This window comes from Lycorma delicatula, chromosome 5 (assembly GCF_047948215.1).
Source record: "Lycorma delicatula isolate Av1 chromosome 5, ASM4794821v1, whole genome shotgun sequence".
Taxonomy (NCBI): Eukaryota; Metazoa; Arthropoda; class Insecta; order Hemiptera; family Fulgoridae; genus Lycorma; species Lycorma delicatula.
Genome location: NC_134459.1, coordinates 94497017 through 94523407, shown reverse-complemented (window position 1 = coordinate 94523407; position 26391 = coordinate 94497017). Strand labels below are relative to the sequence as shown.

The 26391-nt window shown below is 27.6% G+C and overlaps 1 protein-coding gene across 10 annotated transcripts in view; it reads left to right on the top strand.

The window, feature by feature from the left end:
* Stt3B (catalytic subunit 3B of the oligosaccharyltransferase complex) overlaps positions 1-26391 on the top strand; it is a 79154-nt gene that overhangs the window by 28054 nt on the left and 24709 nt on the right. The window contains exons 4-12 of one of the 10 annotated variants that reach the window (XM_075366668.1): positions 894-959; positions 2046-2244; positions 3752-3923; positions 7407-7585; positions 12912-13123; positions 14617-14670; positions 16259-16345; positions 19584-19652; positions 25982-26047. In XM_075366668.1, the coding sequence (XP_075222783.1) occupies positions 894-959; positions 2046-2244; positions 3752-3923; positions 7407-7585; positions 12912-13123; positions 14617-14670; positions 16259-16345; positions 19584-19652; positions 25982-26047 (1104 nt within the window). The remainder of the gene's footprint in view (positions 1-893; positions 960-2045; positions 2245-3751; positions 3924-7406; positions 7586-12911; positions 13124-14616; positions 14671-16258; positions 16346-19583; positions 19653-25981; positions 26048-26391) is intronic. The other 9 variants (XM_075366669.1, XM_075366671.1, XM_075366670.1 and 6 more) reach the window with 9 other exon arrangements.

The following is a 26391-nucleotide window of genomic DNA, read 5'->3' as shown; positions in this document are numbered from 1 at the left end:
ATTATATAAATTTATTTTTTATTTATGTATACTCTTTTCTGATTATATTGTTATGCTGTTAAACCCAGAGGAAATTTTATATAGTTAAATGGTAAAATAAATGTTGTTTTTAGGCAGTAACATTCTTTCATAAGTATTACTGATTTTTCAATGCTATTGTTGATTACAGTATTTTAAAGATTTATATGGTACTTGCCACGTAAAACCTCATTTATATGAAACTCGCTTATATAAAATCTCAGGTAACATCAATTTTTTTTTCTACTGTTTAGAAAAAATATAGTGTTATATTGTTTAGCATTTAGAGTGTTATTGTTTAAGTGTATGTTAATTTGTACCAGTTAATCTTTATGGAATTTCCTCTAGTCTTTCTTTTAATGGTTGTTATATGTAAAATATCTGGTTTATAAGAAATACTGCTAGAGCAGCCGAAGTTTTTAGATTTGAGAAGGTATGTCTGAAAAATATTATTTTATGAGATTAAAAGCATTGATTTAAAAGTTTATACTTTGTTGTAAAACAGTAGATCAAAAATCTTTTGTTGGATCTTTACATCGAGACAAATCCAGATGCGTAAACCAACAACAGCTAGCATCAACTTTTTCTGCCTGATAAATTTGTGTAAGATGCTTGTTTTGTAAAGTTTCTTTGACTTTGCTTCCTGGAATTGCTTCTTTAATGAAAGTTGAAGTAATTTTTTTGTCTTTTATTGTTAATCACAATTTTTCATTTTTAGTGAAATGTGCTTGCAGTTGTGAGTTGTGTTAATATGGGATATTCTATTTTGTAAAATTACTTGTTTCTATTCAGGAAATGGATATAATAGTCTGTTGATGAATTGAAAGTATTTAACTGAGGTTTTATTATTGCCGTTTTTCTTTCTTTTTTTTTAGGTAAAATCAGTCAAAACTGGATCTGTATTTTGGGCATGTCTTGCTGCTTTGTCATATTTTTACATGGTACGTTTTAGATATTAATTGTAAACTCTTTTAAGTTTTTTTTTTTTTTAATTTGTTTAGTTTTAGTTGAGAAACAGACTGTAAATGGATCATTGGTCCAGTTAAATTAGGGTTGTCTGTTTTGTTTTCAGACTCAACGTGATCTCTATTGAGCAGTATTATTAATGAACGTTAATGACCAAAGTAATGTTCTATTGTCTTTTAGGATCCAGGTCCAAATAACATTATCTTATGTTTTATCTTTATCTTTATATATAATCTTTATCTTTTTTTTTTAATTTGCTGGTTACTTCGGTTGTTAAGGTACATTTAATGATGTTGCTCAGTAGTAGTCACTTGAATCTGAAAACAAGACTAACAGCCTTAATATTTGATTATTTTTTTTTTAAATATATGAAAAATATATTAGATTTTGCATCTGCTGCATATTCTTCCTTTTAGGAGTTTTTATTTAACGATTTGATTAAGGATTGATAGAGATCTGACCTTTATCAAATGCTTCAGTCAGTGAAACAGTTCCTGGTAACAGTGTGGTAATCAGTCATTACTGACTTTAGTTAATTGATATTTAGCAAAATTGTAATAAAATAGATTTAAAACATGGGGTTAAAAAAACCATTGCCGTTCTGAAAGTTTGATGTAGAATCATGTTAACATTTATGATAACACTTAATGTATTATATGTTATAAAATTGTGCAATTTTGTAGAATTAAAAAAGTAAAAATAAAAATATGAAAAAAATTGTTTAGAATGTTTTTTATTATTTAAACTGCACTAAACAGCAAAAAATAATTTGTTAAAGCAGTAAAAAAAAAAAAACATAATTTTTGTAACTAATAGAAAGAATTAATCCATTTTTTATTATTGAGTTTGTTTAAACCACTAAAGTCATTTATAATGATTAGGATTCAACACTTATTCTTGCTTATGTAGACCAACATTATCTTAATAGCTGAAAAAATTATGTTATTTACTGTAGTCCATTTTAAATGGAAGTATTATTTTAATAAGAAATATGCTAAAAAGTAATAATAAAGAAATAAATTACAATGTAATAAGTTAATAGTTTATTTATTTTTTTCTAGGTCTCTGCTTGGGGTGGTTATGTATTTATTATAAATTTGATTCCACTCCATGTATTTGTTCTTTTGTTAATGGGACGTTACTCTAGTAGATTATTTACTAGTTATACTACATTTTACATACTTGGTTTATTATTTAGTATGCAGATACCATTTGTTGGATTTCAACCGATTCGCACAAGTGAACATATGGCTGCTTCAGGTATTATTGTTCTTATTTTATCAAAATGTATCTATTTGCTGTTACTGTTTTATTTTTTTGTGTTAGCTATATTTTGAGTAAAATAAATAACAGTTGTTTCTATCACTTAAAATAAAGTATCTGGTTTAAGATACGAGCAATATATTTTATTTTCAACGGTGAATTAGTTTTATTTTTATGAATATTGATGTATGGAATTTATTAATTATCTTTAAAATAAATGTTACTTTATTTTTAATCCTTTATAATATTTATATAACAGTAATTAGCTCTAATATAAATTAATAAGATGTGAATTAAAGAAATATATACTGTCCCCTATGGTATACTTTTTGTAATTAGTGTAACTACTTATTTCTTTTTATAAAAGTGAAATTTGCCCTGTTTGTTATGATCGATAGATGAGAAACATTTTTCCTTTAAATTTATTTTTATGGCAGTTAAGGTGAAAATGAGCCTTGGTGTCTACATCCAACAGTATGGATTTAACAGTGTGGAGTTAACCAAGAGTAAATTGCACCTTTAATTTTTTACCAATTCAAAGAGTGTTTTTAGTTATTAACTTGGGTTTCATTTACTGTTTTGGTCATTATCAACTAACAAATTCCTACTACATACAGAGAACTACATATGTGTTCTTAACTTCTTTGATTTTTGGGTTCTGGTTCATTGAATGCGACTTTGTTTGTTGGCATTTATCTTACTTCATACTGGTTAGCTTCTGGTATTGTATTCCCAGTGATATTACATTTTTATGAACCCATTAGTAATGGTAATTTATAAAGAATGCAGTTCACCATCTTGTATTGAACTCTAAGGAGAATTAGTTTAACTAGTCTGGTATTGTGTTCTAAAGTAACTTAGCCAGAACATATAATTTAATAAAAGTAGGTTAAAATAAGTTCCATCACTTTATATTAATTGTTAGCATTATTTACAGAATTGTTTGCCAGAATATTTTATGCTCATTCTGTTTTTTTTATTTTTATTTTTTAATTTTAAGACTAATTGATCTAGTTGTTTTATTTCTCTATGCCTAATTTATTGAAAAAAGCTGGCATGTAAGTCAGTAACTTTATTTTTATAGCTAAACTTAAATCTCTGATCACTTACAATACAATTGTATTTGTGGATTCATATTCTAAAACGATTGATTATAATATCACTCTACTGTTTACTTTTCACATTTATTACTTGTTTCTAGTGTTAAAAAAAAACTGTTTTTCTTTTATGGAAATAATGTTTGTGCAAAACTGAATATGAGTGTAGGAACTTAAAGATCTTGATGTGACAAGTAAAGTGAGACAGATACATGTTTTATTAATAAGACATACATCAGATACATGATAGTTATGTCCAATGTTCTGGAGTCTTTTTTCTAATGCTGTTTATTTTATTGACATTATTTACTTATATAATAAGTAGATATTTATACTAAGTAATTTTTTTAAAAACCTAAGGACAGTTTTAGAAAATCGATGACTAATTTTCTTATTTTTGTTTTCAGGTGTATTTGCTCTAATATTAGTTTTTGCTGTATTAAAATATATGCAACATGTATTATCAAAGGCGGAGTTCAAATATTTTTTCACTTTTGCGGCTCTTTCAGCTGCTGGTTTTGTGTTCCTAACTGTAGTAGTACTTACTTATTATGGTGTTGTTGCACCATGGAGTGGCAGGTAAATAGTAATTAAAATTTTATTTAAAAAAATTTGTGTAAATATACAAGGGTCATTCAAATATAAACCAATATTTGTTTACATAGTTTCCCTCAATAGAAATACATTTTCTCCACCAGATAAATTAGCTTCCTGATCCCCTTATCAAAAAAACAAGCTGGCTGTTCCAATAACTATTGCGCACATTGCTCAACTGTGACATCTCTTCTAATCTTTCTCCTCCTAGAACATGTGGAAATCACACAGTAACAAGCCTGGACTGTACAATGGGTGTTCAAGAGTTGTCCAATGAATTTTAGTGAATTATCATGGGTCTGAGCTGCTGTATGAGGCTGTACATTATCGTGGAGAAGGAGGACGTTGAGAATTGGTTTCCGGCATCATTCTTTTTGAGTTGTAGAACACAGTTCCCAGAACTTTTCTAGCAGACATTTCTAGGCCTTGATCGGTCCCTCCTCCTCCACTTTCCCATTATTCCATACTTGTTCTCTGGCTTTCTGGAGTGTAGTGGTGGACTCATGTTTTGTTGCAGGTTACAATATGATCCAAAAATGCCTTTACTTCTTCCTCAAAGCGATTCAGAAGCTGCTGACTGATATCCTGGGCAATTTTCTGTGCCTCAGAGAAAAGACATGGAACCCTCCTCACCAATACTTTGTTATATCCAGAGTGTCCTTGAGTTTTTGAGAACATAGCATCTCTGAACTGTGCCTGGAGTTGAGTCAAAATTTCAGAAGATACCTTTTTTGTTGGCAAGAAATCAGATTATAATTTGTTGCGCAGTGGGTGATCGTATTTCCTGCTCGGACATTTTGCTAGTGACATGTGAATGTGACCTATGGCTGTGCCTGGTTGGTTGCTTTCTCTCCTTAAGGTTGATGAACTTGTTGTTAATGGCCACACTAGTAATGTACATACTGCATTGTTGTCTGTAACTTGTCGCGTTGTAGTACTTTGATTACATGTGAGTTATTACAATAGGAAAATTAAAAAATTGATGTTGCTGCTGACTGTGAAATACATGGAGTCATATGTTTTTTAAACCATCAAAACATTAAGCTGGCTGAAATTCATAGGCAGTCGGTTGCTATGTATGGTGATAATGTAATGAATGAAAGAAATGTCCAAAAATGGTGTGAAAGGTTTAGAAAACAGAATCAATGTGCGTGATGGAGAATGTTCAGGGAGGCCTTCGATAATCACCGAATTTGTTGAAACATGTCGATGATGAAATCACAAAAGATCATTGCTCAACAATTCCCGACCTGGCCCTTCTTTTTCCTGATCTTTCAAGAGCTGTTATTGGTCACATTGTTCTTGACCTTTTAGGTTTCAGAAAGGTTTGTGCATGTTGGTGCCGCACGTCTTAACAGAATATGACAAAAAAATTTGAATGGGATCTGCTTTGGAATTTTTGATGTGCTACACAGAAAAAGGTGATGAGTTTCTTAATTCAGTTGTTACTGGTGATTAAACATTGATTTCGTATTACCCGCCAGACAGAAAACTGCAGTAAAGTGAATGGCATCATCCTCAGTTGTCAATGAGACCAACAAAGGTCAAGCCACAGCCATTTGGATGCAAACTGATGGCCATAGTCTTTTGGGATCGGCTTGGCATACTGCCTGATTGATTTCATGCCATGTGGAATGACTAAACAGAAGCCTACTGCGAAACTTTACGTAAGTTGCGGCACACCATTCAAAATCAGCGATGTGTGTAGCTGACTGATGGCATCGTCCTGCTGCAAGATAATGCATGTCCACATGTTGTGGGTCCGACACATGATTTACTGAGAACATTTGGATGGGAGATTTATGATCACCTCCCACCCACCATATAGTCTGTGGACGTAGCTCCTTCTGATTACCATTTGTTTGGAAAATTGAATGAATTTTTGAATTTGAGCAATTCACTGGTGACAATGAACATAAAAATGCTGTTAATCAGTGGCTAAATAGACCGGTGGCAGAAGAATACAATGAGGGTATATTGAAGCTGGTGTATTGCTATGATAAATTTCTTAATTCATGTGGCGAAATTATAGGGAATTAGTAAAAGATATTTAGTTTATAAATACAAAATATAAACTTTATAAATATTTTTTATTTCTCTTAAAGTTTTCAGAATAAAGTTTTTTACAATGAAACTGTCTTTACTTCAGAGATAACCTCTCATATATTAAAGGTATTTACTATAGCTTTTATGATGTGTTTATTTTCTCCCTATTTATTTATTATTTGTCTTCAAAATATCTATGATATTTTTTCTCTCTATTTTCTTTCTTTGTGATTAAATTTATCATTATTTGATTGAAAATTATATGCAGTTACTAATTTTTAAAACTAATATACTATTTATAAAAAACAATGTTATAATTTCTATGTTTAGTACTGTTTACCATTTTTTTATTATCTGATACTTTTAAATTTCTGTTAAGTCAACATCCCTTCCTTTTTTTGACATCATGCCTTATCTGGTTTTCTTTTTTATTTGTTATTAATGGTTATACTTATCTTTTAATTATTCATCTCATGTGTTATTTTATTATTTATTTTATAAGATCTTATTTGTTATACACAATATCTTAATTTTAATTTTCTTCCCGTTTGTCCAGTGTATAAAAATTATCAAATGTATATTCACTATTTGGTATGTAAAAAATAAAATGTAAATGCAATGCAGCATACAATGGATAAATGGGAAGGAAATTAAAACTGGAAGATAAGGAAAACAACAGTAAGATAAGAAGAAAATTAAAATTAAAAACTGGAAGATATTACGAACACATAAATCTTTTAAAAATCAGAAACAATATTCTAATTATGCAATGCATTTAATAAAAGAAGGACATACCCCAATGAAAATGGAAGAATCAATTAAATTAATTCACAGTTGTATTAAAGGAAAAGAATATTTTAGAAAATTTAGAAATCTTCAAATTAAAAAGTAACAATAAAATGATCATAAATGAATAGATCAACAGTCAGATGGATGTGCTTTTCAAGAATCTCAATTTACTGTAAACAGGAATAGATGAATAAAATTAAAAGTTAAGTGTAACTGTTAATAAATAAACAAGAAGAAGGCCAGATAAGAAGATATGTTGTCAAATAAAGGAGGGGAGTTGACTAAATGTTATAATAAAGAGTAACTGAAATTTAAAGTACCAGTACAATAAGGTTTGACAATGGAGTTATTTCGTAATGCATCAAAATATAATAAAGAATGGAGCTAAGAAAGGTGAACAGTAACATAGCAATCATAGTGTTCTTAGCAGAAAATATAATATTTATTATCTTAATAACAACAATTTTAAAATGTTGCACCTTACTGGCTAATTTAGTGCTAATTATAATGTTACACTATTGCATTATTATTTGAATTAAAGAAAGAGTTTTTAAATTAATTTATTACTTTAATTCTCATTTAATTAGTACATCTTGTTTTTAACATTTACTTTTTTTTTTTTTTTTTTTTTAGATTTTATTCATTGTGGGATACTGGTTATGCTAAGATACACATACCTATAATAGCATCTGTCTCTGAACATCAACCTACAACATGGTTTTCATTTTTTTTTGATTTACACATTTTAGTGACTACATTCCCTGTTGGACTTTGGTATTGCATCAAAGAAATTAATGATGAAAGAGTGTTTGGTAAGTTTGCTTAGATTCTTTTAATGAATTAAGCTCTGAAACTAAAAAAGTATATTAGTTATTAGGTGTATTAAAAATCTTCAATTCATTTATTTACAGTTATCAATTAAAAGCTAGTACATTATTGTTTTTACTTTCATTTTTTTAAACCACTATTATATTAAAAATTGTTACTGACTTGATTGATTGTATGTCATTATGAACATTATTCTGATCTACAGATGGGTGGAATTTTATCTGCTTTTGTTTGTGTATGTTAAACAAAAAATATTGAGTCATTGAAGGATAGTGTTAATTCAGTTTTAATGTTTGTAGCTCGCATACTATTTATTGTTTCTACTACCCCCCTCTCTCTCATTCTGTTTTTAATTTTTTTTACTGTTTATATAATTAATTATTGTTTAGTTAATTGTTAAATGTTAGAGGTTACAAACATTTTATTTGATTAGATAATACTACTATTTATCATAGTAATGTTATTTTTTTTATCTTCTCCTTCATCAGTTTACATGTGTGCCCTGGTAGTTAAATAAACCATAATACCGTTTCTTAAGTTAATGTATTCTTTAGCTTCCTTGTTGTTGTATCCCCATTGCCATATTTTTATTCTTAATTATGATGTTAAATTGTTAAATGCTAAACAAAAATGTTATTTAATTTAAGTATTGACTGAATCTGTAGAGAAAAATCAGCATATGAGGCTATAATTAAAAAAAAAAAAAATTAATAATTTAAAAAAAGAAAAACATTTTAGATTAATAATAGTTTTCAAAACCATTATGATTAGAATTATAAAATCAAAATGTGTCACATCGATCTACTTTGGTTTTCTCTAAGCTGGTACATTAATAATGTTCACAATTTTTACAAGGTGTTTTTTTTGTTTTAATGTTTTCTTTTTTTTACAATTTGTTGGTATTACAGTACCGTTTTCAAAAAATATTGATTTATGATACAACTGCAGACTTTGAGATGCTTTTTGTAAGGGATTAAAAAGAAATCAGTTTGTTTCAGAGAACATATTATCACAAATTTTATAGCTTACATTATTGTATATATCTGTTTGGGTTAACAGAATAAATATGTGTGTGTGACACACACACTTTTGAATTATCTTCTTTGTTTGTTAGATTTTTCAGAGAAACATAAACAATATTTTTTTTTTTTTACTGTTAAATTACTAAATACAGTAAGTATTGATTTATTATGTTTAAATTTACTTATTGCTAAATTGTCAGTAAAGTCTTTTTATATAGTTATGGTTCTTAATCATTGACAAATACTTCTTGTATGTAAAGTAACTACACCCAGTGTTTGGTAATTTATGGATACCAATTTAACTTAAGTTGTTCTTATCTGTACTTCATACCTTCAATTTTCAAATATTCCCTGAATCGTTCCTGTTGTCATGAAATTATCAGGGAGTAAGAGGTGCATTTTACTGTCTTACAAACACCTGAAGTCATTGGTTATTTTTATTATTTAATTGTACAGCACAAATTATTCAATATGTCAGATAGCAGTGTGCATTATATCTTTTTAATAGCTATTAGTTGTTGTTTTGTGTAGTAAGTGCTTAGTTTTTGGTAAGTGATGTTGTCTCTTGGGCTACTAAATGCTGCCGATCTACAGTTACTGATTCTAAGAAAACCTCGCTTTCCATTCCATTATTTAACTAACATGTTCATTGGATCTGTATTTATGTAGCTTCACTGTTTTTATTTAATGTTTCCTTTACATTATTGCATTTTTAAAATTGCTACTGTTGGAAGATGTTTCCACAGTAGTATTATGAAATACAACACAGAACTTGCACTCTAAGAAACCAAAGTAAAATTTCTAAGGCATGTAAATGTTGTTGGATTTGGTCATTTGGGAATATAATTTAGCCTGAAATTATAGACTTCTTAGCATTTTTGTCTTATTCTTAATTCTGTAGTAATAATGTTTGAGTGGGGTGGGTACACTAATTTGGTATTGAGGTAATGCATTCAAAACCACTTCTTCTATATTATAGCACTATTTGTTTAATTTTTTCTGTTATTTTTATTAAGGATTTTTAATTTTAGTTTTTAACATAATACTTGATGGTTTTTTCAATTATTTTTAAAAGTTAAGTATAATTTCTGCAATAATAATATACTCCATTAGAAAATTGAGTTAATTTTGTATTAATTCTAATGAGACAAGTGAAAATTTCTTTTTTAATTTTTGAATGTAATAGTTATATATTTCATAAATATTATTAAACGTTCAAGCATTTTCCCCAAAAGATTAGAATTTCAAGTTTAAAAATGAAATATATAACAATAATTTGGAAGTGTATATATTTTAAGTACATTTTTCAGTATCCCATATTAGATTGAATTTAGATCATTGCCCCTTTGAGTCACAGTAAAGAAGAAACCGTTCTATCAGCTACTTAGGCCTAAATGCCAGCTTGTTGCCACAAGCTGGCATTTAGGCCTGGCAGCAGCTTACCTACTTTCCATGGCATTTATCCTATGAAAAAGGAATAAAAGTTAAGGGTAGGTGAGGGAAGGACAGATAACAATCTATCGGGAAATTACATATAATCAGGATAGTTAACCATCTCAACCAGGACCTTAGCTGTAGTATAATTGGAAATAAAAGAAAAAGTTTGTTACAACTGAATCCAGAGTAAAGTGTTGGATGTAGTTTCATTGCTTGCTGTTAACATTATTAGTGATTATATTAAATTAGTGAAAAATGATCATAATGAAGTGCTAATGCCATAGTAGATAATTTAAAAAGTAAACATCATTATTCACAAATAAATCATATTGACATACGTAGATACAACAGTACAGAACCACGTGGAATGATGCTTACTATTCCACACAAGTAATAATTAAGCCAGATAGATAATTCGTGAAAAATAAAGCAACTATGATTACCAAAAAAAAAGTAGGTAGATCTTTTTTGGGTCAAATTACTAAAAAAACAAAATACAGTGTCAGGGCTAAAGGTAACTAAAAGTAACAGCTTATATTAAGAGAATTGGTTAAGATTATAATTCAATAATTATTTTTTTTTAAAAACACAGCAACTCACAAAGTTTTAATTTAGGTTAATTAGTTTCAATCTCTGCACTTTTTGTAGCTCAGCAGACATCTAGATGATAATCTAACTCTTGCCAGATGTTTAGGAGCATGTGGCATACATAATACATACATAGATATAACAGTACAGAAAAATTAAAATTACATTTAGCATGATAAAAAATAGGTGGATTGTGAGTCTTTCATAGAAACATTTCTAAATTAAATGTCAAAGAAATATTATTTATGGTTTGTTATTACAGGGTATCTGAACTAAAGGTATCCAAAAGTAATAGCTTATATTTAAAAAACCAGTCATCGTAATCTCTTAATTGTAGGCTTAATCGGAAGGAAATACTCAAGATTTGTTCTGTATACTCCCAAGGTCAGCAGAATATGCATGTATAGGCAAGCCGACTCACAATGCAATTGTATTTGGTCAAGATGTGGACTCCACAACAGAAGGTTTCAGTGCTTGCTTTGGTTAGTGGAGTTCAACAGGATGAACAAACTGAATGGAATGTCGATCCTCTGACATCCAAATCTATTCATCAGTAGGATACAACTTTAAGAGACTAGAAGCTTGGTTTCACAAACCATAATTCATCCAAAAGTTTCAGTTAGTGACGAGACTGTGGATTGTGTATATGATGCATTCACTGTTAATCCTGGGAAGTCAATTAGGCAGGCTAATTACAAACTGCAAATTCATTGTTACACTGTTCACAACGTTGTTCATAAGCCACTCCATTTGTGGGTGTACTACTCCTTCTCACATTAAATCAAATGATCGCCACCTATGATATTTGTTTGCTGCAGAGTTAGTGGACTGTGTAGAAAATAAACCTAATTATCTTGATATGTTATTATTTGGTGATGACTTTTTATATGTGCAGGGAAGTTAACAGACACAATTGTAGAATTTTGGTACTGAAAATCCCCATACATCATTGAAAATGAAAGTGACAACCGAAAGTCAATTTCTGGTTAGGACTGCACAAAAATGGCATCATTGGTTTGTTTATTTTTTTCATGGAGTCCATTATGACAGGGCACACGTACTTTGACATGCTTGAGAACTTTGCTGTTCTTCAGATTCCTGCAGGCTTTGGTTTCCAACAAGATGTTGGAAACTTCATGAAGATGTTACAAGGTTCTTGAACAACACTTTCCTGGATGTTGGATCAGATGAAGAGATCCAACTCACGGCTACCTAGATCTCCAGATATCAGTCCTTTGGACTTTTTTGCTTGAGATTTATTAAGAATTGTGTGTACCAAAGAAAAATTCAAGATCTGGACTATTTAAAACAGAGAATTATTGAAGCTGTTTGCTTAATAATGCCGCGTAGATGCTCCTAAATATCTGGCAAGAGTTAGATTATCATCTAGACGTCTGCTGAGCTACAAAAAGTGCACAGATTGAAATTGATTAACCTACATTAAAACTTTGTGAGTTGCTGTGTTTATTAAAAAACAAAGATTTATTAATTATAATATTAACCGATTCTCTTAATATAAGCTGTTACGTTTGGTTACCTCTAGCCCTGACACTGTATTTTGTTTTTTGTAATTTACCCAAAAAAGATCTACCTACTTTTTTTAGGTAATCATAGTTGCTTTATTTTTCACTAATTATCTATCTGGCTTAATTATTACTTGTGTGGAATAGTAAGCATCATTCCACATGGTTCTTTGTTGAAAACTCTAAGAAATAACAATAAAAATTATTTATTCATATAAAAATAAGGTTTTCTGAAAGTGGGCAAATTATATCTTATTAAGTAAATAATAATAAAGCTGTAAACAACATCAACGTCTAGTTTGGCAAAGGAATGTTTGAATTAATTAATCAATTGTTATTTCTTCTTCCCAATATCTGTTTCCATAAAAATTGAATGTATGCATATATTTCATGGTTAACAAATCTAAATAGAATCATAAAATACCATTTCAGTGTGGGCTATATGGATACTTATGAATATTTGCATAGAGCAGGGATAACTTATATTGAACCATAAAGTTTTGCTGCTTGGTTGTCATATTTATGGTTGTGGTTTTGTTCATTTTACTTGCAGCATTGTTGCATTTTAATATTGCTTAGACAATAATACCGATCAGAAGCTGTTTTAGAAGATAAGTTTTTTAGATTTTGTTAATTTATTTTTGTTTTTGTGATGTAAGAATGTAAATTTTCATACTATTTATATTTATGTTAATTTTTTTTTTTAATTATTATAATAAATATTTAATTATTTTTTGCAGTTGTATTATATGCAATAAGTGCAGTTTATTTTGCTGGTGTTATGGTGCGCCTTATGCTAACATTAACTCCTGTTGTGTGCATACTCAGTGGTATTGCCTTTTCTCGACTCTTAGAATTGTTTCTTAAGGAAGATGATAATCCTACTTTGCTCGATAGTGATAGCGAGGTGGAGGGATCTGGTGAAAGAAAGAATCGCAACATGTATGATAAGGTACAAAGAGTGATGGTTTATTTTTATGTACGATACTAGTGAAATAAATTATACTACTGGTGATGTTTAAATTAATCTTTTTTGTTTTTGCTGATATTAGTTTTTTGTTAATGTATATATAACTTTCCTTATTTTATGCATACTTTAGTTATATGAACACTAGTGCCTCATGTAAAATGAAACTTGCAAAATGATAAAAACTTTATCTTAATGATGTATTACAATGCTATTAACGTATTACATAATAGATACATGTTCAAAAATATGCTAATTCACAATTGTACTTTCAGTTGGTCCTTTCCTTTAAATAAGTATTTATTTGGAAAAAGCGTAAGACTATTAGTATAAGAAGTCCAGTTAATTTTTATTTGACATATAATTTTTAAACCCTGTCAACATTAGTTCTGTTTGGATAAACATTTCTTATAGACATGCATATTAAAAACAGGCAACATATTACTGAAAAATACATTAAGGGGTATAATAAATAATAGTTGTTATAAAAACTTAATCTATTACACTATTTTTTTTACACTAAACATTTGTATGAAATACACAAGAAAAACAGTGTTTATAAAATTTATCAGCCTATTCTTAAAAAAAAAATGTGCAAATTTTTTTTATTAAGCTTGCCATAATTTAAAAGTACTGTAATGAATGAAAGAATTGCAGAAAAATGATGCCTAAAACTTAGTTTTAATTTTAAATTTAATTTTTAATTAAATTTCAAAAATTGAGCATCTTGCTACATACTAAATAGGTAAATTGCAAAAAGTTAAATAAATGCTAAGGAAAATAATTTTTAAAAGTTGTATATCCTACCTGTATAATCTTTTGTGTTGTGTTGGAACTTAGGGATATTCTTTATCTTTGATAGGTTTTCAGGCCAAAAAGTATGTATCTTTTCTGGTCCACCTTTTGTGATAAATATTTCATAAATTATGAAAATCTGTTCTGAGAATTTCATTCATTTGGGTCAATGAATAAACAAAAATAGTAATTTAATTCATGAGTACTGGGATCTTTAGCATTTAAGTCAGTTGGTCTGTCACCTGATCAACTGGTGACATTTTATCATATTGTTATGAATTTTTGTTATATAATGAAAATATGTTAGTTTTACTTTTTATAGTATTTAGAATTAACTTTTTATTGTAATCTAAGTGGAAATGTGATAGTCCTCTATATTTTTTTGTTTTAAAGAATACATGAAAATATAGAAATAAATCACCATTAGACATGGACTATAACTTCCTTTTGAATCTTAGGTATGGATCATAAATTGATCTCTGCTTGCATTTTTATCCTTTTGTGAAGATGGATTAGACTTTCTCTTTCTGTTGTTTTATTTATGGGAAGATTTTAAAAAAACCACAGTCAATGATATTTGAATAATCTTATTTATTACGTAGTAGATTTAATAAAAATTTAGTTTTTAATAAAAATTAATATTAATATTACTTAATAAATTTTCTACGTTGTCGCTCTTGCAGGATTTAGAAGTATTAGAAGATTTAGATAATGATGTAACAAATTATATTTCTCAGGTGAGTTAATATAAATTGGAAAAAATTAGCGGTTTAAAAATATGTCAGCTGATGTGGGGTTTTTTATAGCATTTTTGTTTATTTAATGTTAATCACACTTTTTATTTTGTTATTCTAACAAGCTTTTCTGTTTCAGTTTTTTTAAATTTGATTTTTTAATTAATAAATTAATTTAAATTTAATTTCCTTTTTTTAACTTGTGTTTTTATCAGTTATAGGCTTCAGTATTATTATTGTTTTTAAGTTTTACGTGGGAATCATTTTCTTTCTCATTTTAATTTAGTTCCTCATAGTTGGGTGCAGTATTTGTTTTTTCTCATTCTCTCAATAACCTACAAGTAAATAACTTACTTTACTATTTTTTAATTTAAAATAACTTATAGCCAGGCTAAGCTTCTTATGTATTGGTTAACACTACTTGCTGATTTGTTTAAGAGACTACATTTTATAAAATCTTCTCTTTAATTTAATGAAAGTTGGTGACTACTACTTTAATTTTTTTAAGACTGTTAAAAGTCGGATTGTATAAAATGGTCAGAAAAAGAAATTATCTTGATTACAAATTGGTAAAAGAAATGAGGTATTACTTTTACCAATTGCTTTTGAAGAATGATAATTTACACACTTTTTGCTGTTGATTGTGGCTTTTAGCAGCTTCTCCTGTTTTCTAAATATCTGCATTAGATTTGTTCAGTTCTATATAGTCAATACGATCATACATTGTGTGAATTTATATTTCTCTGTTTGTTAGTATTATCAGTAGCCACCTCAATGTCCTTGAATGCAGCATTTTCTGCAGTTCTCTTTTTAATTAAGAATCATTTCCAGAAAGTAATGAGTAATCCTATTTTACAAGTAGTTCACAAACAGTTTCTAAAGTGCTTTCAAAACAAACAGTGAAATATTGATGGCTGTTTAAGCCCTTATTGTAAGTATGATTCAACCATGTGTGCCTATTGCTCACAATTCTCCTATCCTGGAAAATAGGGATCTTCCCTAGAGTTAGTATCTGAAGGTAAATAAGAAGTCAAGAACTAACTTGTCTTTAATAGATACTTTTTGATCCCCCCCTCCCATAGTTAAAGAATGTTCTCTTCCTACAGTGCTGGGCATCTAGCTGTTGTGGAAGAAAATCTTACTGGTGAAAAGGAAAAAGATAAAGAAAGTTAGAATGTAAATATTCTCTTTCCTCCTAGATTACTGTAGCAATATCTGGAACAAAGTTACATCAGAATCAAACATTGTACTGCATGTTTTGTAGGGTATAGATAGATCCTAATGTTGTTGGTTGAATTATATTATAAATTACCTCACCTATTGAATAACGGAGGCCAATGATATGCACTTTTAAAACTATTAACGTAATCGTGTATTAAATCATCCTTAATGTGATATTTATGAGTAAATGGTACATGTAAGGTTCAAAACAGTTGAATTGAAAGAATTTTCAGATTGTGAATGTATTTTATCTGAAGTATGATGTTATTGATAGCTTATATTTAATTTTTATGTGTAAAATTAATTATCTGTTAGTATTTAAAATAGTTTTATCATTATGCTTTTGACCAAAATTTATTGCATTTTACAGGATGACAATAATGTTGAAAAAGTAAATAATATAGTAAAAAATGACTATGAATCAGTAAATGATTATGAATCAGTAACTGATCGTGAAGTGAGTACAAAAAATACTTATGGGGAAAAAGTTGGTTGTTTGATTATATTCATATTGTTAAAATACTTAAATTATTTTAATATTCAGTGTTAATAAGTATAAAACGTTTGCTTATTACTATTATTTGTAAAAGTTTTTATGGGTTTGATCAGAGAAGTAAGATAATGCTTGTTAATTGGCAACATATAAATCTATTTATAAATACATTGTTTACCTGTACATGTATTTAAATTTATAGAAATTTTATCATAGTTTGTACTTATTTTTGCACAAGTGATATTCTTAATTTTGTAATTATGTATTTTTAAAAATATTATTTCCTTGTTTAGCAGTATTTAGTTGACACCCTGTGCACTTCATAACGCAAATTAGAAATAAGATTTTTATCAGGCTACTCACTTCTTGAAAAATCAAAGCATTTTGCTGATCATACATTTTCTAGCTTTCCTTCATTTCCCTCCCTTTCATAGATTAACTCTTTATTTGGGTACTTACTGAAGGTGTGGTAGAAGTGTATGTGCATTCATAATTTAGACTAATGAAAACTAAAAAAAAAAGAATCATAAATTTCAAATAATATTGTATTCTTATACTTTGTAAGATCACGTTATTTTTATCAGTTATGTCCTTGTTTGAAAAATTATTATATAAATAAAAAGACATTTTAAAGATTTGGAAGGCAAATGCAATTTTTTTAAAAATAATGAATTTTTAAAAAGAAACCTTCTGTATCTTTAATATAAACTCTTGATTATACCAAGTGTCCATGAAGTCTTTCCATGATTACAAAAATGTATTACAAAAAACTATTACAGTTACAGCAGTGTGGTTTGTGGTAAAAGAAAGAAAAGATTACCAAGTTTTTTTTACCATGTCAATAAACTTCAACACGTGTGCCATTTGTCGCTCATAGAATGCCCAACTGATGATCAATTTCATGCCATGTGTTGGTCAACATTGCTTTGGTAACGCTAGCAATAGCTTCAGTTATACTCCTTCTCAATGTGTCCAGATCAGGTGTTGCATAGACTCTGTCCTTAACATAACCCCATAGGAAAAAGTCTAGTTATATCTGAAGATCATGGTGGTCAGGGAGTGAGACTGTCGTGCCCAATCCATCTGTCATGAAATGATTCAATCAGAAAATCTCAAACTAGTAATTAATCTAGTAACTAAATTGAAACTAATAATTAAATTGTTATTAATTCATTGCAAAATCTCGGTCACAAAGGCAGCATGATGGGGGCTGTCATCTGGCTGTAGATGTTACAATATCTGAACTTTATACGAGTGTAACTTAAGTTTCTTGTGTAAAAGTTGGTGCACACATGGCTGGGGAATACCTAGTTCATGAGATGCATGACTGGTAGATTTGGAAGGGCTATGTAGAGAAATGCTTGCTGCACAACCTCAACCTTATCTTCACCACCAGATGGCTGCCGTCATGTTCATGGAAGGTCGACAACACTTCCACCCTCCTTAAACTTTACATGTCATGTAACAATAGTCCTGCTATCAGGTTCCTGGTTGTTTATATTCCCTTCTAAAATTTCGCTGTAAAGTAATGAATGATTTCGACTCCTGATACCACAACACACATTGTGCTTTCCTTCTGGATTGATGCCATTTTGTAAAAAAATGATTACGGCGCCCTCTACTATGGCTGTACCTGCAACAAACCAATATAGAAAAAACTTGATAATTTTTCCTTTCTTTTGTCATAAACCATACAGCTGTAACTGTAATAGTTTTTATGTAATAAATTTTTGTAATCATGGAAAGACTTTATGTACATCCTGTATGTAAAACATTAAATTTTTCAGGCCTATGAAAAGAAAGAATTACTTAACATCATGATCAGAAATTGTGTAACAGATGTCATTTATAGCATTGTTTTACTGTTTGCAGTTTTAGAGTTTGTTTTAATGACAAACTGTTGTTTATATTTAATGAAAAATTGCAGTTTTAGACTAACATTAGTTTGCAGCAAATTTTAACATTAACATTAGTCTTCAGAAGGAAAATTAACTTGAAATACTATTAATTGAATCTTTGTGTCATAATGAATCATTATTATTGAGTTTTAAATATTACTTAAAACTTGATTTCTGATTACTAAATCTTCATTCTTTGAATTGAATTTCTGTAAATGTCTACATCATTACCATTTATATTCATCCTGAATGTTTTTTTTTTTTTTTATATATATATATATATATATATAATGAAATTTACTATCTGAACGATTCGATTAAGAAAATAGCACTATTTAATTTTTTGTTTTATCCAGAAAACAGGATTTTTCTTCTTGTGTTTTTATGAATACTTTTTTTATTACCTAATGCATAAATTAAATAAAACTAATTTTTCATAAGTTTAACTATTCATAGGTTAAACTATTAATAACTTTTCATAAGTTAATTATTTTTTCTAAGTTTTCAAATGAAGAATTAGTTAAATGAAACATAGTTTCATTTTTTCTGTTTTCTTTTAATATTTCCTTAAATATAACTTTAAGGATTAAACTTTAATTTTAACTTCTTTGAAAAAATTAATGAAAGAGAAATATTAGTAAAAAACAATCTCTCAAATGGAGTATTGTTTGTATGTACTATTTGTATCTTCGAGGGATTTTCAGTATGTAGTATATTTACTCTGGAAGATTTAGAGTAAATTTTTTATGTTGGTTTGTGAAAGGATTAGCACCTTCAGTTTTTTGCTTGAAGCTAAGCAGCAGAGTCCTCTGTCTCATCTCCTCTAATTTGTTAATTTTACTTTAATTTTTCATTCTAGATTTATTTTTTTATTACTTAATCAGTCAGTAGTTATTCTTATTTTGTTTTCAAGTATTTAGATTTAATCTGGAAGTCAGTCTAGTTACATCAGATAAGTCATTTCTGAAATTATTTCTTTTTCTGGTTAATGCACTTCTTTATTTTTGTTGACTATCCTTCCTTATTGAATATTGTGTAAATATTTTTTGGTCTTAAGTATATTAACACACATATTTTTTTATTTTTATGTTTTTGATTGACTGTGAGATGTATTATAATAATGTTTATGATTTTGTTTATAAATAATTAAATTCATAAACTTTTAGTTTGTAATTAATAATTAAAAGTGACTTGCAGTAAAACCCCAAATTAGGTATATTATTTATTGAGTGATTAATATTTTAGTTCTTAATTATGGTTAAATATAAAAGTAAAGAGTGTTAAACAAATTTTTAATTTTGCAGGATTTAGATATAATAGAGGAAAGTAAAATTAATGATTATGTAATGTTATTAAAATGTAATTCCTGTGGGGTGAGTTTATAAATTTATAAAAAAAAAGTTAATTTTATTTAAGATATTCTAATGGGCTTAATCGAGCTTGCTGTATTTGAGGGGTTTAATTGAAATAATTGATTTGTTTGCTTTAATAGTAACTAATTAGTTATTTTCTTGAATAGTATTTGAAATTATGTATTTTGTAAATTGTAGGGTGTAATATTCTAATCTTTTTCTTAATCAAAGTAATTGCTTATTTAAAAGAAAAAAAATTGTTTTATAAATAAATTATTCTTCTCTGAATATTTTTTCTCCTCTCCTTTTCCCCTCACTATCACTCTGTTTCTCTCTCTCTCTCTCTCTCTCTCTCACTCTCTCTCTCTCTCTCTTTTGAGTGTGTTCATCCATCTTCACATACATCCATGAGTCATATATGTTTATGTATATCCTGTGTGAACTGCACATTAATTTCTACTTGTTTGTCTCTTTATAATTTCTGTAAAGTTTGTTTTTATTTTTTTACCTTCCTGCATTATAGTGTTGTGTATATGTTATTCTTTAACCATTTTAGTTAATTCACCTTTACATAATTGTTGGGTTGTGAAACTGTAATTAATGAAACATAACGCATCTCCAAAGCATGTAATAAATATATACTTAATATATGCTAAGAGGTAAAAAGTTAACAATTAAGAAAAACGTACTAAATATATAGGAAAGTTTTTTTCTTTTGAATGTTGAATTAATTTACAAGAGAAGCTTACGAGAAGCTTTTGTACATGGGAGTATGAAATAGGAAATATGTAGCATATGAAAAATGCCATGCCTTATTGGGATTTGAACCCGGCACCTCCAGATGAAAGGAGGAGACCTTTATCCTTGTCTCTGTTTGGTAAATATATATATTAATGTAAAAATTAAAGTATGTCACATATTTGAATAAATATACCAATGAACAAATAGATCTTGATTTAAAAATAAAAATATACAGTTTAAAATTTACACTATGTTAATTGGAAGTGGATATTGAAGATATATACTACAAATCCATTAATGTTTTAATTTATATAAAAACACATTAAAACAGCTTAAATTTAAAGCACATTAAGAGTTGAGCTACTCTGTTATTCTACACAGAATAGTACAGTTTGTCAGTTTGTGTTGAGGTTTAATCATGGTGTTAATTGTAAATAGCCAATTTCTCAAGTTAAAAATTTGCTAAGAATAATGACAGAAAAAAATGCAATTAAATAAATGAGACCACTGATGATCATTCAATAAATTTCATTTATTGAATGATAAGTTTTTAAAATTTGTTTGTTTTTATAACACAGTTGTGCCAGTATATTTATTAATATTTTACTTCTAACAGTCGTTTTTCTATATGTGGGTTTAAATCTTTTTTTTCTTTAGTGTAATTAAATAATTTTCCAAGTATACACTAGGGTGTAAGACACATTGGTTAACATTTTAAATTAATTTTATTTAATTACTGTCTAGGTAATAATCATGTATCAAATAGATAGATATTTTATTTATTCAATTTCCATAGCCTTTCTCAATTCTTTTTTTTTACTTCAGTGGACTTGATCCTTCAATTGGTTCTTTTATTACTTAGTGATCTTTGTTACTCACTACCTAAAGTGTGATGTCAAATCTATATAAATCTTTAAAATCTTAATTTTCTCACAAAATACTGGATTTCTTTTGTTTTTCATTATTTTCATAAAGTATGAGGAATATGAAAATTATTGAAAATGAAAATTGTATTAAACAATTTACCCCTTCACTTGTAATGATGGTTGATATCCCAATTTTTCACTCTTGGTGATAGGTATTTTTTTATTTTCAATGCATTAACAAAGCTTTGTTCTCATGTACACTAAATAGCAATTCTCTATAATAATTTAACTTGATTTTTTTATGTTGTTTGATAGAACATGTGATTGTTTTAATTTTTTGTATTTTTGTTCTAATTTCATATATTAGCTTACTTTCTTGATTTTTTTTTTTTATATATATATATATAAGTATGTGTGTATATGTGCATGTGCGTGCGTTTTCATTTATAAGAACTACTGCTTTTTTTGAATAGTAGTACTGCTTTTTTTTAGTGTTTCATTTGAAAAAAATAAATTCATGTTAATAATTACAACTTTAATTGAGCCATAGTATAACAAAATTGTCACTTAAAAAAAATCTTTCACCCAAAAAATTGCATTTAACCAACCCTGTCAATGCGTATACTCATTTCTTGTCGTACAGATGAAATATTTACATTATACAAATAAATGGAATACATACAACACTGAAAACATTTACATATTTTTTTGAAAAATACAAACAAAATATACTGTTGAAATTATTAACATCCTATAATTTTACAAAGAAACATTAGATGATGTCTGTTTCTTATATCCATCAACAAATAACACTTCAATTTCATTTTACCGTTGAATAATAGCAGAATAAATTTATAATCTTTCTTCATCCCGATGTGTACAAAGTAGTTAACAGGCATGCTTTTAATATATATAGAAAACCCACTACAAGTTTTCATTTGTAGTGAGTACTTGATTCTTTATACATCTGTGGCATAGACATGCAGTTTCTTGTGTGTGTTATATATTACTAATTTAAACACTTTTTTCATTCAGCAACTACCCAATGAAGAACTTGATAACATAAAATCTAAATAAATATATGGCTGCTTACTTACACTTATAGACAATATGCTGCACACAATATAGAACAAATAAGCACATTTAGTGACAAAATACATAATTGAGTTTTTTGTTTACAATCTTGAGATACAATTCCTATAAATTAAAGTAATAATACACAAATATCTGATAATCTTACTGAAGATTAGGCAGTAATCACATATGTAAACTTTAAATAGATCTGAATTCTCTTTGGTTAACTTTGAATTTTATTTGTTCAGTTACATCTAGATATTTTTACATCAACTCTTGAGGGTAGTGATTTTCATGTAGTATGAGTTTTACATATGTAATCACATATGATACATAAGTGTATCATAGAATTTATTATGGATTTATGTTGTTAATTAATAAGGGTTTTATTTTTTATTTTTTTCTTTGTGTTTTTGACTTACACATAAGGGGTAGTATATTTTTGGATTAAAATAGCAGATAAAGAACAGAATGAATTCATAATTTTTATATGTCATTCACTTCAAATGAATTCAGGCTGTAAGTAAGGGTATATGTTAAATACTGTGCCTACCTTTCTTAGTTTCGTTTTTTTAACACTTGTTGATGCATTTTGAGCCACTCAAAATTTTTTACGCTCCACATTTTTATGCACTTGTTAACACATCAACAAGCAATAAAAAATGAAGCTAATAAAGTTAGCCAGTAGTAAACGTAGAAACTATAGCGATCAAAGCAAAGATAATATTAATTATTATCTTAACAACAAGAAGAGTGTATGTTGTTTTGTTTAGTCTTAAAAAAATTTCATAAATGAAACTTAAATAGATCTGAATTCTATTTGGTTAACTTTGAATTTTATTTGTTCAGTTACATCTAGATATTTTTACATCAACTCTTGAGGGTAGTGATTTTCATGTAGTATGAGTTTTACATATGTCCCTGTTGGTTCAGGTTATGCCCAACAGCTAAGTAGTGAGACTACTAAAGAGAATTGAGGAATCTGTAGCATTAAAATATAACTGGTCAGTTTGGCTTTCACACCTAGCAAAATCAGATGTTTAGGTGATGTTGGCAATGGCAATGAAGGTATAAATGTACTATAGAGAAACAATGACAATAAGGGACAAGTATATCACTTTTTATTTCATGTAATTTTAAGATTTAAAATTTTTTAAAGAAATGGTAAATATACTGTAATAATGCGCCTTCATGAGGATTAGAAAGTTCAACTTTAATAAACAGAAGGTAGAAGTAGAATTTGGCTATGTGTACTTGCCATATTCCCCTTCAAACTATATGAAACTGTTGACTTACATGTGTTGAAAATGGAACATTGAAGTTTTATAGGGATGGAAGACATCACAAAACACATTGCAGTCTGCATACATCTAAAAGAATTTTTTAAATAATGCAGGAATACTTGGACCTAAAAAGACTAGGTGTGTGAATGTGTGTTGAAGTTTAAAGGTTATTCACTTATAAATCATGTTTCATTTAATTAAACACCTATTGACAGTTTGGTAACTTTATCAATTTTTTGTAGTCTTTACTCTATTTTTTTCCTGTATTAGTTTTAAAGTTTCTTTAGGAATTTTTTAGAATCTTTGTTAAAATTTTTGAATTTTATTCTTTTTATTAAGTAGAAATTGTTACAAATTGTTGTTAAAAGTGTAATAATTCGATTAAAATTAATTCCAAAAAAAAAAATAGTATCTGTGTTGATTTGTTCGGAGATAAGATCTGTATCTGTTATTAGTGTTCGTAATATGTTTTATGTAAGTAATTATAACATTTTTCTTTGCATTTTGGGTTATATTTTGTTCTTCGGCTGTATATTTTTAAATGTATGTATCATTATCATATTTTTTTATCATATTCTTTTCTGTCAATAATTTTTTAAGTTAAATAAGGACGATTTATTAAGAATAAGAAGATAGTATTTAATCTACATTTATATGCAGTGCAGGGTTTAAAAAAAAGAAAAAAAATTATGTTTAATATATATATATATATATAATATAATTTGGTGTTTTGGTAAATTTTTATTTAATAGAACTAGGGAGTTAGTGATTTTAACCACTCAAAAAATGTGTAAGTTTTTGCTTGTGTTAATAAATTTTCATGTTGGTACCGTGTGTTCTTGGCATACATCAGAATAATATTCGATTATTAAATCATCTTTACTTTATAATTTTCTCATGATTGTAATAACAGCTTCTATTGTTTTTCAATGCAAGTGGTCTAAATCATAAACTTTCATAGAATAAATAATTTTCTTTATGTGGTACCAGATAAAAATATAATTGCATGCCATTCTAAATTTATGACCAAGAAAAGATCCACCAATTTACCACATCTACTAATCCACCACTTACGAAACATTTCACGAGCACATTTCTAAATTCAAAGCTAAACTGTGATGGTGATCTTGTTTTCACCATAATCTTAATCAGATTGCAAAAAAAAACAAACAACTGAATCAAGTCAGACAATTGGTTGAGTGATGGTTTTTTCTATGAAGAAAAACAGCTGATTCATTTAGCTGTTTATATAATCTTTCAATGTATTTTCATCCTCATCTTATCTTTATGTAAACATTTGATGGTTTGACTCATTTGAGATAATACATGTCTTAGTTGAAGTTTGTATGCGTATAATTACAATCTATTATATAAAATGTAGCTTGGATTTAGAAATATCAAGTAAACTTGAAACTGTAGCTGTTGATGTCTTTTTAACTTCTTTAAAGTAACAGCAAATTCTGTTAATCATTTGATTGTGGCATTTTTCTTGGAGATATTTTATACCAAAGTAAGAAGTGAAAGCTGAAATCCTTTATGGCTTTAATATGTAGTATTGCCAACTTATAATTTATAGTTATCCTTCACTGCAGTAAAAAAAAGAATTACCTTTCTAAGAATAATGAATGGAAAGTTATTGGATTAATGAATTTTGTGATTCTGTTTGGAAAGTGTATTTCATTTACAATTTAAACTTGCTGTTTTATATATACATTGAAATGTACTATTTGTATTTGTATTTAGCAACCTATATATATACACAATATTCTGTTCTCAGCTTGCTGAGAGTGTATTAAATTTCAATTAATAGACATCTGTGTTAACAACATGGTATATAGGTGGCATATATCCATGTTTTTATCATAAGAAAAAACTATGTTTTTAGTAGATATGCCTTAATGTTACAAAATATTGTATAATAAAATCAATAATAAAACAAATTTTGATTATAAGATAATATGTACCAGGCCAACTTATGCATTTCTAAAATTTTAATTTTTTTATATAATTTTAAAACTTAAAATTTTTTTTGTATTTGTTAAATTCTTTTATAATTTAATTAAAATAGATAAGACTTAAAATTACTTCTAAAATATTTCCAAATTAACTGTAATTAAAAATAAAATTTAAGCAACTTAAATTTTTCCTTAAGTTTTAAAAAAATAGGTAATTAAAAGTATTTTAAATAAATTTCCTAAATAGATGGTTATTTCTTATAAAATCAATTTTGTTTTCTGTGAAGTATATTTAAAAGATAATAATAATAAAGTATATTTAAAATGTTTTATATGACATAAAACCAATTGTTCTTTTATTATTATAAAGTTAATTAATTAATAATAGTCATAATGAATTTTTTTTAAATAATTATTAAATGATTTTTCAGGCATATCAATTATCACATGATATAGTAGAATGTGATTTTCTTATAGAATATCTTAAAGAATATAAGGTGAGTCACATTTTAATGAGTAAATAAAGAGTGATAGTAACTATCTGTGTACATGAGCTGTTTAAAATGAACAAAAATTTGATTTGCGACTAGTATATATTTCTGTCATTAGTACTGTACTGATGTATATATAATTTTGTTTAAATTAAATCTTACGTGCGATTATGATTTCTTCAACTTTCTTAACTCTTCATGATTTCTTTGTTGTTCAGTAAGTTAATTTATTGTGTTTTTTATTGTATGATTCTTTGTATTCCATTATATATGTTGGTGTATATTCTAATTCCAGTGTATTCAAAATGTTTACTGTTGTTATTTTCTGATATTAACTTTAAAAAATTAAT